General features: G+C 45.5%; 1 protein-coding gene across 1 annotated transcript in view; it reads right to left on the bottom strand.

Moving 5' to 3' along the window:
• The window catches only part of SH2D4A (SH2 domain containing 4A), an 83,550-nt gene extending 66,081 nt beyond the window's left edge, over window positions 1–17,469 (bottom strand). The window contains exons 1-2 of the mRNA XM_011939785.1: window positions 17,450–17,469; window positions 11,549–11,933 (exon numbers count right to left, since the gene is read on the bottom strand). Coding sequence (XP_011795175.1) covers window positions 11,549–11,729 — 181 coding nt within the window. The 5' untranslated portion in view covers window positions 11,730–11,933; window positions 17,450–17,469. The remainder of the gene's footprint in view (window positions 1–11,548; window positions 11,934–17,449) is intronic.

The raw sequence follows: 17,469 nt of genomic DNA, 5'->3' as shown, positions 1-17,469 counted from the left end.
AGGGCAACTGTGGGCCAAACGTGGACCTCTAGTCAAGACCCCAAACTAGCAGTGGTGCTGACTGCATGGAAGAGGGCACCTGGCTGGTGCGTGTGCTGGGCCCTGTTTGATGAGTGAAACATCCACACTGGGATTGTGTCTTGTCCTCTCACACTAAGTCAAAGGAAGTTTCCAATTAAGGTGTCTTCTGTCCAATGTATTGTTGACTTTTGTACTGTGGCCTCGGGATACATTACCAAAGCAGGCTGCTCAAAGCCAGGCTCATGCTTTCTTTTGACCCTTTCTACCCTTCTTGGTACAATGGATACTCCTGCAGTATGTTCTAAACAGAGATACTGGGCAGGGGGAACAGACTCAGACTCTGCACTACCCAAGAATTCCCATTTACTGAGTTCACTGTGGAGAAACAGTGAATGTGGCCGCCAGGTAAGGAGGGGAAGGTCAATCCCTCCATGCCCGAATGGGGCTGGGCACCAGTGCCAGCTCCTGGCAAGCTCGTTGTCTGTTTGACGTAATGCCAGATGGTTCATTAACTTTAGAAAGCTGTCATACCTCATAAAATTCCCTTTATTACACTCTCTCAGGCCAACTAATAATATATTTATGGTGTCAGCCTCTCAGCCTCCACCTAAGTAGTTCTCTGTGGTATTTTTTTTGACAGCAAGAGGAAGATACCCAGAAAGGATGGCAGGGGAAGAAAAAGGATGAGCAGAGGGATTCCAGCAGCTCAGCTAGGACAGCCCAAAACAGCCTCCAGAGAAGCCACAGGCTAAAGGCAGGGCAGGAACTCTTAGGGAAAAGGGGCATTGCTGCAGGTGGGGAGAGATATCCTAGAACTGCATGTGAACAGTTGGGGCTTCAAAGCCAAACACCAAGAAGAGAGCAAGAGTCAAGAAAGCTTTAAAGGAGGGAACAGAGGGAACACGGTGACCATAAAGAAATAGTGGCTCTTGGCAAGAAAAAAGAGAATGAGACGTGAAATGTCAGAGTTAGCGAGATGTTGAAAAATGGGCTCTTGACAGAGTGGCACTGACAATGGTCTCTGTGCTGACTCCTCACCTCTAAGAGCTCTCCAATGAGCTCAGAGAGCAGGGATACTGGAGGAGCTTCAAGTGGTTCCATGGAACTCTCTGAAGCTGTAGGAGGAGGGGGAACTTGTTCTAGTATAGAGTGTTAGCTGGGATACCCTTGGCTTCACACCAGATGAGGAGATGACTTTCAAGGCCTTCAATGTAGTTCATTCTACAAGGCAGAAAATGAGTTTTTGCTATTAGCAAGATGTAGAGCTAGATGCTGCAGATGATACAGGAATGAAAGGAATGAAAGAGATGTGCCCATTCCCCTGCAAGTAACCTAGAGTCTACAAGAGAAGGAGCAAGACATTAGGTGATTCATTTGATGAATTTTCATCACAGATCTAATACGTGTCAGGCACTGAGGTAGACACAGTGTATTCGTCCATTTTCACACTGCTGATAAAGACATATCCAAGACTGGGCAATTTACAAAAGAAAGAGGTTTAATTGGACTTAAAGTGTCATGACTGGGGAAGCATCACAATGATGGCAGAAGGCAAGAAGGAGCAAGTAATGTCTTACATGGATGGCAGCAGGCAAAGAGAGAGTGAGGAAGATGCAAAAGTGGAAACCCCTGATAAAACCATCAGATCTCATGAGACTTACTCACTACCATGAGAACAGTATGGAGGAAACTGCCCCCATGATTCAATTGTCTCCCACCAGGTTCCTCCCACAACATGTGGGAATTAGGGGAATACAGTTAAAGATGAGATTTGGGTGGGGACACACAACCCAACACGTGGGCTGGGGTTCACCAACCCACGCAGGTGAACACTTAGGACAAGACAGCCCAGTCCCTGTCCTCAGGAAACTAACATTCCAGTTATGGGAAGCAGACATGGATACTTAGCTAATTATAAAATTATTAGAACTTCGAAAGGTGTTAGGGTGCAGTGCTAAAGGATGCTGTGGGAATGCTTAAAAAAAGGAACTAAGTCCCTGGAGGGCCAGGGCAGCATACATTATAACCACAGGGGATGTTCTACTAAGTCCAGTGAGGATTCAGGGGATGGAGAGACTGCTCTGGAAAGACAGAGGAGAAATAAGACAAGTTCTTTGTACTGAGTATGGGAGGATGGATATGGAATTTAGACAGAGAGCGAGGGTGTGTTTGACACTGGATGCAAAGAACAGTGTGACCAAAAACAGAGAAGGGAATCAGCAGGCAGCCATGGGCAATAGGAAATGAGGGTCTCCACCAGGGCTGAGAGGGGTACCAGAAGTCACCTGCACGTGTGTGGCATAGGCTGACCGTCACACAGGGGAGCAGAGGGCCATGTGGCACAGGGTCCCACACACCTGGCTAAGGGACTGAAATTTAGGCCCTGTACTGCAGTTGAGCCAGAAAGCTACAGCAAAATCCCAGTTTTACCCTTGACAAGTTATGAGACCATGCATACATCAATTTATGTCTCCAAGCCTGAGTCCTTCTATAATAAACAGAGGTAAGAAAGCCCTACCTCACATGCCTGCTGGGTAACAAATGCTCAGAATGTATCATTTCCACATTCTTTATCTGAGTGGCCAATGAAGAACGCATGAATATTTCTGGGCAGATGGTGCCAGGATCAGAAAGTGATTAAGGAAGCTCTGCCCCGCATGTCAGTATATATAGGATGGACCAGGGTGGCATGTGGTGGGTGTTCAGTCAGCATTTGGAGAGAGAATGGGGAGAGACTAGGGGTGAAAAGACCAGGAGTGAGGCAGTCAGGTCCTAAACAGGGCAGGCATAGGAAAGGACAGTGTTCAAGAATATAGGAAGGTTCAGGCCACTGGATTTAAGGAAGGTCTCAAAGATGATGCCAGAGTCCTGAAACTCACTAACTGGGAACACAGCAGGGGACAGGCAGAAGTAGTGACAAGAAAATTAATTTGCTTAAGGAGTTAAAAACAAACGAGCTGTTTTGGAAGCATAGACTATGTCATTTTTACTTTTACTAGAAATCCATATGAGGACATTCAATCGACATCTGGAATCCAGAACTGGAGTCCAGAAGTGAGGCCGAGATTAGCCATGTAGACATGGGAATGACTCTGTAGATGGCGTCATTGAAGCCGATGATACAGATGAGCTCACAGAGAGAATGAAGCCAAGAAGAGAACCTTGGAAAAGCAGGTGCTTTATTCAGAGGGCGGAAGAAAGAGGAAGGAAAAGACAGTCCTGACTGACAATAAACAAATGAAAACATGGAGGCTTCTGATGCCCCAAATAACCAAACAGTGGAGGAAACCAGGGAGAACGTCCTGCCATGTCGCTGAGACAGGAAAGGGACAGGGCAGTGTCAAGCTCTGCTGAGATGAAGGGGAGGATGATGTACACTGAGAAAAGTCTCAGGCAGCCTCGGACTTCAGAGAGACTCATTCTAGTGACACCGGTGGGGACAGGCTACAAAGGCGGGATGGAAGGGATGGTGAGAACTGGTGCTGGCAGTCAGCGTGTGCTCTGGAGTTCATTGTGAAGAGGAAAAGGAGGATTCCGTTATTGGCTCAGCAAGTATTTACAGAGTGTCTGCTACATTCCTGGCACTGCTCCCTAGACCTGAGGGACAGAAAGAACACTTGAAGAGCACAGATGACTGAACGATTTCTTTAAATGGGGGAAACACAGGCAGGGAGTATACTTGGAGTGTGGGAAGAGGTGAGAGAAAGGATGTCAAGGATGATGCCCAGGGAATGATGGACAGAAGGAGGTGCAGGCGAAGAAGAAAGTGTTGACAAGGAGGTGAGGGAAGCTCCAGTCTGGTAAGAGAAGTTGAAAATGGATACACAGAAGCACATTTCTGCACACAGTGTACCTCCTTAAGTGTGCTTCCTTAAGGGACATTTCAGGGAGCCTAATGGGACACACGCATGTCTTTTCCTACTTGAATACTGCCCAGGCATTCTGGATTTTCTGTCTGCTTCACCTTAAAATTACACGCACTCTTTAATCAGAGGTGAGTGAAGGAGGGAGCTTTTTATAGCACTTCCGTTTAATTAGAGGGTTTTTCTTCCCAGTCCTTGAATCATGTTTATACACTGCAGGACTCTTCATATTTGCTATCTGGGGGGTTTCTTGAAGAGTTTTTCTAGAACCAACTATTCTAGAAAGGCGGGTCAGTCCTGCTCAGAACCAGACCACAAAGGTAGTCTGCCAAGTAGAGATATATCCAACTTCATTCTGCAGAGAAATCTCTAAGATCTGAGAGACGTTTCCCCCTGGGGCCTCCTATAACTAGGCAGTGTTGAAAAACATCAGATAAAAGTGGGGTGACACATGTCCCCGGCAAGGAGATGGCCGGGCTTGGTCCAGTCCTAGGTTGCAGTGTGATGCCACTCACAACACTGTTGTGTTGGATTAATTCCCAGGTGATGGGTACGACAGGGGCGCCTGAGGGGGAGACGTGGGCATCAGTGTGGATGAGCTCCTCAGGGGCGGTGAATGCCAGCCTCAGACTCAGCTAAGGTGGAGATCAAGGGCTAAGACTCACCTTTGCGGGGTCAGCCCTTCGTCTCCACCCCCACTGGATACAACCTGAAGGGCAATCATAGTAAAAGATGTATGTGCGAGAGCGGGGAGACGCACGCACACACATTGTCACACACACTACACACACACGCGCGCGTGCGCAATGCGGGGAGAGAGAACAGAGAGAAAGCGAAGGAGAATCATGTACTTTATCCCTACAAAGAGAAGACCAAGGACTGAGCCAACAGCCGCAAAAGAGAATCAACACCAGGGCCTCCTATGAGGTACAGGGGACAGTGGGAGCAATGTTCCGTATTAACTACAGCGGCATCTCATCAGGGCTGATGGAAACAAGGTGCCCACCAACACCAAGGTTGCTACCATGCTGGCAGACTCCCAGAAACCACGGCCACATTGTCCCAAGTGGATCTTCCTTCCCTCTGGCCTCTCCTTTAGAACACCCCAGTTCCCCTGAGCTGACCCAGAAACCAGAAGACAAATGCCTGACTGGCAGGAGCCACATCCCTTCCAACTGGTTAATGCCCAGGCCCTATCTGTCACTAATATCAGCTGAGGTGATTACTCACCCATTTTACAATGAGGAAGTTGAGGCTCAAGGAAGTTAAATAACTTGCCCAAGATCTCAGAGCCAGTAAACACTGAGACCAGAATTCAAAACCATTCTGCATGAGTGATGGCAAGACCTGTTTAGGCCAGCTTACCTCATACAGCCCAAAATGAAATGCTTTGGAGGGTGAAAATGGAGCAACTGAAAAGGGACGCTGGGGTGGTAACCACACACAGGACCCCACTGGGCAAGCGGGGATGGGAAGTCGCCATCATGTACTTTCCTGGCGCCACAGAGCAGCGGGGTGATGAAAACGCTAGGTCTAGCCCTGTATTCGTTTTAATGAAGGCCGAGGCCGATTCCTATCAGAACTTCCTGAAACGATTCCAACTGTGGCTTTCCCCATTATTTCCTACATTTGTTAGCATAGGTAACAATCCTGAAGCTATTAATATCAAACTCAATTTTCAAACATCTTAATAAATGTTTATGCTTAGAGACGAGGACAGAAAGAAAGCTGGGGACCTTGCACGGCACTACAGCCCAAGGAAGCAGAGGGTGGTATAGAAATCAGAGAACCTCCACTGGAAAAGCAGATGGAAGAACTAGAAAATAGAGAGGAGATCAGTGAAGCCTGTGGCTCAGGGAAGGCGAAAGGGTTCTGACAGTGTTACCCAAAAAAGATGTTCACCACGCAGCTAGGAAGTCAATTCCAGTTAAATTACAAAGCCCAGAGTTGGGAGAGCAGAGAAGTGAGGCGCAGGGCCAGTAGTTCAGACAGACTTGGAGTTGAGGTGGACCTGAGTTCAAATCCTAACTCCACCACCGACTCAAGCAAATTATGTCTCTAAGTATGTTTCCTTATTTGTAACAATAAAGCGGGCAAAATTTACCTGACCAGATTCTTGTGAGGATTAAATGAAATCATATGAATACAAAACTTATGCTTGGCACATCCTAACAGACTAGTATCTTGGTAGTGGGAAATCTCTGTGGAATGGGACAGAAGCAGCAAAATTCAAGGCATCAGTGACTCAGCGGGTGGGTGAGGGTCAGGGAGGAACCAGCGTGGCTCCTGGAGTTCTGGTTTTGGTGACTGGGAACCGAGCAGTACCATTCATCATCATACAGAGTCAAAGGCAGGACCAGCAGATGCTGGAGAGAGCTGGAGTGATGCTGCTGAACTGGGTTTTGCATCAAGCTTGTGCGGCTTACAGGTCTTCTGAACGGAGGTGCTCACCAGGCAACCGACACTCTTGGTGAAAGGTCCAGCTTGGCAATCTGGGTTTGAGAGTCACTGGCATAAAGGTGATGTTTCACCTTTAAAGGTTAGAAGAGTTGCCCTAGGGAGATAATGAGAACTTTCACCTTACCCTAGGATCTGTGAACCCCTGATAGTCTATCAGCGAGCTTCAGGGAATCTGTGAACATCGTGAGATTATACACAGAATGGTGTCTCTGTGCATTTTCCTAGCTCTAAGCTTTCAGCAAATTTTCAAAGGAGTCTATGAGCCCCCAGCCTCATCTGAAAATCACAAACCACCAGTGCAGTGTGAGGCACCCCCTGGGGAATACAGATATTCAAGGAGCAGGCAGAGAAGAAAAAAAACACAGGGAGAGAGCAAGAGACTCATGACTGAGCAGCAACTCCAAGAGAAAGACACCAAGAGATATCATCTAGATCAGAGGCGGCTGAGGAACTGATCAAGATAAGGACGGAATCCGGCAGCTGACGCCCCTGCACTGCCAGCCCTACTGCAAGCAGTGAGTTCAAGAGGGAAAGGCAGGGAGGCAGACACTATCAATGGCATGAACCAATGGCTTTAACATTATTTCACAAAAACGGAGGGAAGGCTTTGCATAAAGAATCTGCCCCTTGGGAATAATGAGAACGCAGTAAACAAAGCTGTACGAATCCAAGTCTGTTTCAAGGGCACACAGAGGAGCCGCTTTGGCACCATGCACAGCAACCAGATCCCAGCCCATTGCATTAGGTTTCCATCAACTTGACACAGACCCCATGAAACAAGTGCTGGGAAATAGGCTGCTAAGTGAAGGCGTCTTCTCTTTGTGTTACCCAATAAAATCACCCAAGAAGGCTCTGTGGCAGATTCCCGATGTGAGCATGTTTTAGATGTGTGCAAGGCATCTTCAGATAAAAGTCACCATCATTAAGCTCCAGTGAAGGCACCTTCAGACAAAAGTCACTGTCATTAAGCTCCCATTAAGCTCTACGTGTAGTTGATTTGTTAACAGTGCAGGCTTTGGGAGAATCAGATCCAGGATCTACTCCAGCTCTGTCACTTACTGTTTGCCCTGGCCAAGTTAATGAATGTCCCTGAGCTTGACTTTCCTCATCTGTGAAATGTGAATAGCAACACACACTTCAGGCTTGGCTGTGATTATTTAATGAGATAATATCCTTAAGCTCAATGCTCAGGGTCTGATACCCAGTTAAGCGTATTGAATGCTGGCTGATGCTACCATTATAGCACTGTAGAAACGTGTACCATATCCATAACTATCACTTTTCTAGTAGCCACATTAGAAAAATCAAAAGGAGGCCAGATGCAGTGGCTCACACGTGTAATCCCAGCACTTCGGGAGGCCGAAGCAGGTGGATCACCTGAGGTCAGGAGTTTGAGACCAGCCTAGCCAACATGGTGAAACCCCATCTCTACTCATAATACAAAAATTAGCTGGGCATGGTGGTACACACCTGTAATTCCAGGTACTCAGGAGGCTGAGAAAGGAGAATCGCTAGAATTCAGGAGGCAGAGGTTGCAGTGAGCTGAGATTGTGCCTCTGTACTCCAGCCTGGGCGACAGCAAGAGACTCTTATCTCAAAAAAAAAAAAAAAAAAAATCAAAAGGAACAGATGAAATTAATTTAAATATTTTACTTTACCCAAGATATTCAAAATATTATCTATTCCATATATAAGGAATATACAATTATCAATGTGGCATTTTCTTTTCCTTCTACCAAATCTTTGAAATCTGGTAGTTTACACGTATAGCACACCTCGATCCAGACTAGCCTCATTTCCTGTGCTCAAGAGCCACATGTGGCTAGTAGTGACTGCACTGGACGGTGTGGCTGTAGACCTCTAGCTACCCCAGCAAGCGGAGTAGGTCCATAGTTCTCTCCCTAAGTATCACATTCTCCCATTACAGAAATCAGAAGTGATCTTCTCATATAGAACTAAGTGAAATTCACTTGCTGAGAGTTTTTCAGCCCCTTCTACTTCAGTCTTCAGATTACTAAAAAGTAGACAAGCTGGGTGCGGTGGCTTATGCCTGTAATCCCAGCATTTTGGGAGGCAGAGGTGGGTGGATCACTTGAGGTCAGGAGTTCGAGATCAGGTTGGCCAACATAGTGAAACCCTGTCTCTACTAAAAATACAAAAATTAGCTGGGCGTGGTAGCAGGTGCTTATAATCCCAGCAAGTCACTCAGGAGGCTGAGGCAGGAGAATTGCTTAGAATCCAGGAGGCGGAGGTTGCAGTGAGGTGAAATCTCACAGCACTGCACTGCAGCGTGGGTGACAGAGCAAGACTCCGTCTTTTAAAAAAAAAAAGAATATAGACAAGTTCCTGTGATGCACAATACACAACCATTTTTGTGAGGATCCCTAAACACTAAGCACAGGGGTCTGTGTATTTATAGTGAAAAATGACCAGATGGCAATGAAAGAACTTCTAAGTGATAAGCTAGAGGGTGTCAAGGAATGACAGGGGTGGCATATGATGCTTTTAATGAAATGAACAACCTTCAAAACCACCATGAAGCTAAGAACTGCTAAGGAAAAGCAGCACTTAGCCCAGTACCAGCCAGAAAGGCAGAAGAAGGGGAAGCAGGGAACACAAGCCTTCAGGGAACGGCTGCACAAGTGACCTCTCAACCCACAAGGGTCACAGGCTTAGCTGGTCTGCAGCACAAATAAGCACCTCTGGCAGCACTAGCCATGACAGCATTGCTTTGGACGGTCTATGGCTTTACGTTCAAAGACAGCACAAGATGAAAGAGAAGTGATGTGATTTTAGGGGAAATGGGAGAAGTTTCCTCATTTTCTGTAGTCAAAAGAGGAACTAATTTAATGCAAAATATATTTTTCCAAGTTTTCAATTTAAGGGGGTAATACACTTTTGACATGAGATATTGATAGAACTTTCACCGCATATATTAACATACTTTTCTCATGATCATTTGACTAACAAAATTAATACAGGGTTTCTAAGAGGTAGATTCAAAACTCTACAATTGAGAAATTTAAACAAAGAAACTGAAATGATTATTTTAAGTCATCACAAGGAGACCAATTCAGCAAACACGAGAAACCCAAAGTCTAACAGAGTCTGAGTCACTGACTCTAGTGGCTAGAACCCTTTGGCTGCCAGTCCCCAAGGTCACCCCATCGCACTAATATATGTTATGTTCACAATGATCATGGTGCCCAGAAGAGACCCAATTATATCTGAAATACTCTGACTAGAGAATCCAAGAAAGTGCATAAACCAGTTCAGAAAGACAAAAAGAGTTATGTTTCAGTTTGGCCATGTTATTTGTTGGAGAAAAAGTTATATTTTGGATAGTGCAGAGTAATATAAACTCCAACAGAACTGGGCATCTATTGGTGGTGTAACCTTGCATATATTACTCAACTTACCTAAGTTTCACGGCCAGGCACAGTGGCTCAGGCCTGTAATCCAAGCACTTTGGGAGGCCCAGGTGGGTGAATCGTTTGAGGTCTGGAGTTAAAGACCTGCCTGGCCAACATGGTGAAACCCCATCTCTACCAAAAATACAAAAATTAGCTGGGTGTGGTAGCACATGCCTGTAATCCCAGCTACTCGGGAGGATGAGGCAGGAGAACTGCTTGAACCCAGGAGACGGAGGTTGCACTGAGCCAAGACTGTACCACTGCACTCTAGCGAGGGCAACAGAGTGAGACTCCATCTCAAACAAACAAACGAACAAACAAAAATGAACTTCTCGAAGTTTCATCATCTATCAAACAGGACTGTCAATGTTGACTTTGCAGAAGTTTTGTGACGGTTAGGTACTATGTACACAAACGTGCTTCACAGTGTCTGAAACAGGAGGTGTTTCATAAATAGTTGTATTGATCATAACAAGAGGAAATGATACATTTATGTTTATTTTCTTGTCATGATAAAGGCATCATTGGAAAAAAGTTTTAATAAAAGACAGTAAAAAGTAAAGGACATTACACTGACTTCCTTTTTGAATCTGGGCATATACCAGGCATGCAAATGAGATTCATTTTCTCAATCTTTGAAACCTTATGTGAATTTAAAAAGTTTTATTTTCCTGGTTTAATGAAACATGAAAAGAGATTGGTCTTGGATGCCTCTGCAAGTGACCTTGAAAAGTAGGCTGTGTTTTCACAACTTCGGTATTCACCCATGACAGATTTGGCATGTGAGCAGCAGGGCGGGATGTGGGGGTTAGTGAGAATGGAGTGAGGGGGGTGGACAATGTGTGTTTTTCTGTGTCTATATGTGTATATGCTTTAAGTATTTTCTTTTTTTTTTTTTGAGACACAGTCTCACTCTGTCACCCAGGGTGGAGCCCAGAGGTGTGACTTCAGTTCAGTATGGCCTCGACCTCCTGAGCTCAAGCAATTATCCAACCTGAGCCTCCCAAGTAGCTGGGACTATAGGCATGTACCACCATGCCCAGCTAATTTTTTATTTTTCCTAGAGACAAGGTCTCACTATATTGCCCAGGTTGGTCAGAACTCCTGGGCTCAAGTGATCCTGCCACCTTGGCCACCCTAAGTACTGCAATAACAGGCATGAGCCACTGCACCTTATCTGTTTTAAGTCTTAATGTACAAATATTTCCTCCCCCATAGTCTCAAAAGAACCCTCTCAAACTACCAGAGAGTCCTTTGGTAATGAGCAAAAGTTTACATCTGAAAAACTCATTCACAAACAAAAAGATAGTATTATGATTTTTTTCCTTACAGCAGTTCCTTACATTTTAAGAGAGGGTGTTCCCTAAAAAGATACCTCAAAGAAAAATCTCTGAGGTCTAAGAAATGTAAACACAATTGCTATAAATATATTGATATAAGAACTTTGTGTTCTGGTAGTAGAATATGAGGAACCAGTAACAATAAAGGAGATAGAAACCTTTCTTAATACCCCTCAAATCAAACCCCATAGGTGACGTTTTACTACAGCTTCAGGTTAGTCTCATTTCAAGTAAGAGATTTCCTCACAGTTATGCAGCTCCATGGTAAATGCTGTGTGTGTGTGTAGACTTCAAGCAGATACACTGCACTACTGGATTCTCAAAAACATTTAGGATTCATCTACCAAAATGGAACTTGCACCTGTTTTGCTTGTGACTAGTTTGAAATTGTCAAAACAAGCCAGGAGTTATTCTACCAACACATTCATGGAAGAAACGTGGCTAAGTTTACCTTTCTTTGGTCTGGGTTTCACTGGCAGGGACTCCTTTCTTTCCATAGCTGCTTCTCTTTCTTTCCATCGTCGGATCTGCTCCTCTCTCATCTTGAAGAACAGGATCTGTTTCTGTTCTTCGCTGAGCTCTGCCAGTAGATCAGGATCTATGTACATCTCCGACAGTATCTGTTTCAGCATCTTTGCGGTTCTGGAGTCTTTTATACCTGTGGCAAAAGTTCCTGAAACTGGCCTCCAGGTGTCCCTCCACCTGTGCTGGCACTTGGGCGTGTCCACAAAACTTCCCGAACAGCTCACAATCCTGGCTGACTGGCGCAATAATTCAGCAAACTGGCTCTTGAGACCTGGCACCAAATGTCCTGTCCAAAACGCTGTTCACTGAACCTGCAGAGAGAAAGAGCCCGCATTCAGGCGGCATGTTAAAATGTGTGGACGCTGGCTAGGACGGGTTAAAAAAAAAAGCCGGGAGGAAATACAGTATCACTTTTCATTTCAGGGAGAAAACAGAAGAAGAAAACCTGAGGCACACTTTCTTAAGAGTTTGTGTAACTTCTATCCTATAATTTCTAAAGATACTTTGTCAAAAAAAAAGAAAACAAACCCTAACTTTATACAGGTCAATCTCAGGCAGACAAAAAAAGTTCACAGAGGTTTGTCCTGCTCCCAACTAAGCAAACACATTATTACCCCAGAGCCTAACAAACCACCAACTGTGTGGCTGAAAAAAGAAAGGAAAAAAAAGGTCACAGGAAGAAATTAAAAGGCTCTCTGCAAAGTACCTATTTCAAAAGAAAATACCATTTTTGAGATGTCACAGAGTAACTCACCCCAAACCAAACCAAAATAGAGCCATGTTCAAGGAAGAAAAACGAAGAAATAAAAACTAGACCACCGGCCGGGCGCGGTGGCTCAAGCCTGTAATCCCAGCACTTTGGGAGGCCGAGACGGGCGGATCACGAGGTCAGGAGATCGAGACCATCCTGGCTAACACGGCGAAACCCCGTCTCTACTAAAAAATACAAAAAACTAGCCAGGCGACGTGGCGGACGCCTGTAGTCCCAGCTACTCGGGAGGCTGAGGCAGGAGAATGGCATAAACCCGGGAGGCGGAGCTTGCAGTGAGCTGAGATCTGGCCACTGCACTCCAGCCTGGGCGGCAGAGCGAGACTCCGTCTCAAAAAAAAAAAAAAAAAAAAAAAACTAGACCACCATGCAATTTCTGCAATTTCCTTAAAAAGTAGCATTAAATAAACATAATTATGTACTTTCCTCTTCACAAAAGGATAATGTAATTTCCAGGCAACCTACTAGAGCCATGAAAATCAGCGCAGGTGCAAAAGAGAACATCCGTCTACATTCTGGAAGGTCACCGAGTTTTAGGTGTGCTTTTTCCAGATAACCCAGTTTAATAAAATCTAAATGGACAGACCAGATAAACTAGCGGGATGAAGAGGTCATGAGGTTCATAACAAAGGATCCTTGATTTATATGAGTTGACTGCATGGCTCCTTGAAAGAGAAACCATAAATCGAGCGTGCACAGTGGCCTCCTAGAGGTTCTCCTGGGGTTGGAAATCCCACTGAGGTTTCATTCTACTTTCCACATTTCTATTTGGTTGGCTTAAAAATATCACCACGCTGTCATACTTTTTCTATTTTTGAACAATTTCTAAGTCTCATAAACCATCATACTTTTGTAATCAGAAGGAAACTATGTAAATATTTCTATTCTGGAAAACAAGACTTTGGATTTGATGTAATAAGATGTAAGGAAAAAAACTTACTACAACTTTTCAGAATCACATGTGTCCTAATAGGCATGGTGGCTCACGCCTGTAATCCCAGCACTTTAGGAGGCCGAGGTGGGTGGATCACGAGGTCAGGAGTTTGAGACCAGTCTGACCAACATAGTAAAACCCCACTTCTACTAAAAAAAACAAAAAATACAGAAATTAGCCAGGTGTGGTGGTGGGTGCCTGTAATCCCAGCTACTAGGGAGGGTGAGACAGGAGATCACTTGAACCCGGGAGGCGGAGATTGCAGTGAGCCAAGATCGCGCCACTGCATTCCAGCCTGGCTGACAGAGAGAGACTCCATCTTAAAAAAAAAAAAAAAAGAAATTGACCAATAATTTGTTGTTTATAGTAACACCTCAATAATCTTACCACCTTGCCGTGTGCTCTCAAATATCGTTTCTCCATACTATGTTCAAACACTCTTAAACTTTAGACAAGTCACTTAGCTATATTATGGCCATCGTGGTGTTGGTTTCTCTTCGTTTACCTTGTCATTGATACAGCTAGATTTGTAATGCTCCTCTCACCACCTGGGGGCCTCCTTCAGCTTCCTGTCTTCCTCCTCTTCCTTGCAAAATTGTTCCTTGACGTACATCTGTCTTTTGAGACGAGCACGCTCAATAGCTAGGCTACCACAGAGTGGTGTGCATGTGCAGCACTCAGATTTGCTGACTGTTCATTTCGAAGCCAGGCCCCTGATGAAACTACAGCTATCCCTACTGACTGCAATCTATCATCTCGGCAGCATTCAACTACCAGAATTCAAATGGAACCAAATATTAAGAGAAAACTTTTAAAGGACTAAAAGTAATGTCACGCCCCCTCCCAGGTCCCCTTGCTAACTTTGTATTTTGCATGGAGATACCCTTAAAGGCTTGAACAGTCAAAAAAATGGATGTCTTGTAATGATTTCTTGACTTTTTGTTTCTAGCAGCTTCTGAAAGGGTGGAGCCAATGAAATCCACAAGCTCCAAGATAAAGTGGTAAGAAATGACACGGAATGACTCCTTGACATTCCAGTAAATGTCTTTATGTTCTGTGGTTGACTTTTGCAGAAATCACACATGGCAGAAAATGAACAGTTCAGTTAGGGTTGAGACTTCTGCTCTGTTCCCCATTTTGAATGCGGTGAGTCCTATTCAAGGCGTGGGTAGAGCCTAAAATCTAAAACCCTTAAAGCGCCAAAGTCACATTCCTACTGTCTCCCCCGCCCTGCATATTCCTGATAACACAGCTCACACTTCTTGTACCAGGCACCATCTTAATTAAGCACTTTACCTGTGTTAACTCACTTAATCTTCATAATAACCCTTCGAGTCCAGCCCATCACTATGCTCATTTCACAGATTAGGAAGACAGAGCACAGGTCAGCAGCTGGTAAGTGGCAGAGCCGGGCAGTCCAGCTCTAAGTCAGCTTCACTGTAATCCACAGCACAGAGGCCTTTTTGTGAGTTTATTTGTGTGCCCACAATCAGAACAGCAGGATGTGGTGCCATGTATGAAATTTCAGAATGGAAGCCAGCAAATTCCTGCAGCAACAGAAATGCTGAACTGATGGTGCTTGACAGAGGGCAGAAGCCTCCTCCTGGTCCACTGTAGCTAAGCTTAGGGGACGCCAGGTGGACACACCCCAGCCAGGAAGGACAGAAAAGAACCGACTGCCACACTGGCCCAGGTGTGGACATTGTTTACCCACGTATTCACCAGACACCTAGTCCCCTCCATTTCCCCTTGCACTTAGTCATCCACTTCGTCTCCACAATTTCCCCTTCCAAACAAACACGAAGAACAGTGCAAACAGCACAGCCTCTCACATGTGCGAGGAGGTTCACGGCACCTCTGTGATGAAATGCTCATACTGTTTCCATTTTTATGTTGTTTTGTTTTGCTTTTTATAGGAAACGTGGATTTCTAACATTAAAATTAACTAGTTCATCTTGAAGGAAAGACACTGGTTTCCTTGTGCCTCCAAGAATACTTGGGAGGCCCAGCCAACAACCATCTGTGGTCAGGTCGTTGAAGATGTGACCATTCTGCGGCTGCTGAATGGTACTGGTGTAAATCACCTGTCCCCTCACCCCCAACTCCCATCCCCTAACCCCCACCCCAAGGCTTTCTCAGACTCCAACTCAAGCTCAGCATAGTGCACCCAAGACAGCCAGAGGCACTCCAGCCTCAACTCCCAGCTCCGCCTCTAATGAGCAGTGTGGCTGTCACCTCGCCTCCTCGGGACTCAGTTTCCTCATCTGTGAAATGAGGGCTGGTTCAGTCTGCGACTCCTAACGTGTGGGTATGTGACATAATCTACTGTGAAGTAAAGGATCCTGGTGGAGCCACGGTAGAAGAAATAGAAATGAGGAAATTAACTAACCAGGGTTTTCCCACTTTCACACCCAGACGAGGAGAAATACTCATTGCTGATATGGATTCAAACGCACAGGACTTTCCCATACTATATCAAGGGCAGCAAACCTCCAGTTATTCAAGATCCAACAAAGGAATAGCTCAGCTAACACAGCACCTTTCTTAAAAGAGAGAAATGATAAGCAGCAAGCCCACACCTGCAATTTATTCTGAACGCCAATTGCTAAAGGATCAGAGAATCTGTTGTTTTCCATGATACCATAGATTTGACCTGATTCTCACACCTTCCCACTGTTCTACAATACAACTGTCTTTTGGATAACTCTGATACTTAAACAAAATAAAAAATTTAAAAGGCCTAAGATACAGCCTAAATCATAAAAATAGTAGGCCAGGCACAGTGGTTTAAAATGTAATCCCAACACTTTGGGAGGTGGATGCGGGTGGATTGCTTGAGCTCAGGAGTTTGAGACCAGCTTGGGCAACATGGCAAAACTCCATATCTACACAAAATATAAAAATTAGCCAGGTGTGGTGGCCCACACCTATAGTCCCACCTACCTGGGAGGCTGAGGTGGGAGGATCACTTGAGCTGGGGAATTTGAGGCCGCACCACTGCACTACAGCCTGGGTGACAGAAGGAGACCCTGCCTCAAAAATGAAAAACATTAGGTCGGTGCAAAAGTTAGTGTTTTTTTATGGCCAAAATAAATAAATAAATAAATAACTGCGGTTTTTGCCATAAAAACCACAACTACTTTTGCACTCACCTAATAAAATAAAAAATAAAAGTATCGTGGTATGGACAGTGTAACTATAACATTAACAATACAGCCTGAATTCTAATTCTTTTAAAACAGCCAGCTCTGTGGTCCAGCTTTGTTTTCTTATTCAAACTTTATCTTATTCATCTACCAGCAACAGAGCTGTTTTTGAGGATGAAACACATTACCAGAGATGACAGCAATTTGGCAAGTTTTGTAAATATATACTATTCTTCAGAAATTTGAGGTTACTGTACACACAGACTTAGTACACATAGAAAATTCCACTCATATGCCAAATCTATGCCCCTGTATGCTTTCCACTTATTTATTCACTATTTTAAAATAATGGTATCCAAGTCGTTGTTTCTATTAAACCAGCAATCAAATAAAAGCCTTTTGGGCGATGAGGAGCATCTGTTTGAAAGGGGGAGGTGCCACGCTTGCTGTTTCTCTAAGCTCCCTGGGAAGGGAAAGACAACTCAGAAAACCTACAAACTGTAGCTCCTTCCGGTGTCCGCGTAATCCCCGAGTTCAGGAGCGGGCAGGGGCGCCGCTTGGTTGAGACCACCGGGCACCCGCTCTGGATCTGGGTCAGCCCCGCCGCTGTAGCCCCAGGGAGGCGGCTCTGCACGGGCCTCCGCGCGCGCCCTGACCCCACTTGGGGGCGCCCCTGGGTGCCGGCGCGCGGGGAACGCGCTGCCGGGGTACTGCGCCGGCTGCCACCGTTTCCCGGGACTTCCCTCTTGGAAGATCTCCAGGCGCAGGTCGAGGAAGTGCTCCTGCTAGGAGTCTAGAAACTCCAGGCCAGCCCGGACCCTCCCGGGGCCTGCAACCCCCACGGTTGGAAGCACGCGCCGCGTGTCCCCGCCGGATCCTAGAACTACCCCGAAGATCCTCAGCTCCGGCAGACCCTCTCCCTCGAAGATCCCCCCGCCACCCCTTGCAAGCCCCCAGACCCCAGGGACCGCCGCTCACCTAGCCAGCGGCTCCAGTCA

The sequence above is a fragment of the Colobus angolensis genome, unplaced genomic scaffold (genome assembly GCF_000951035.1).
Source record: "Colobus angolensis palliatus isolate OR3802 unplaced genomic scaffold, Cang.pa_1.0 Scaffold184, whole genome shotgun sequence".
Classification (NCBI taxonomy): Eukaryota; Metazoa; Chordata; class Mammalia; order Primates; family Cercopithecidae; genus Colobus; species Colobus angolensis.
This window is presented reverse-complemented; position numbering and strand designations above follow the sequence as displayed.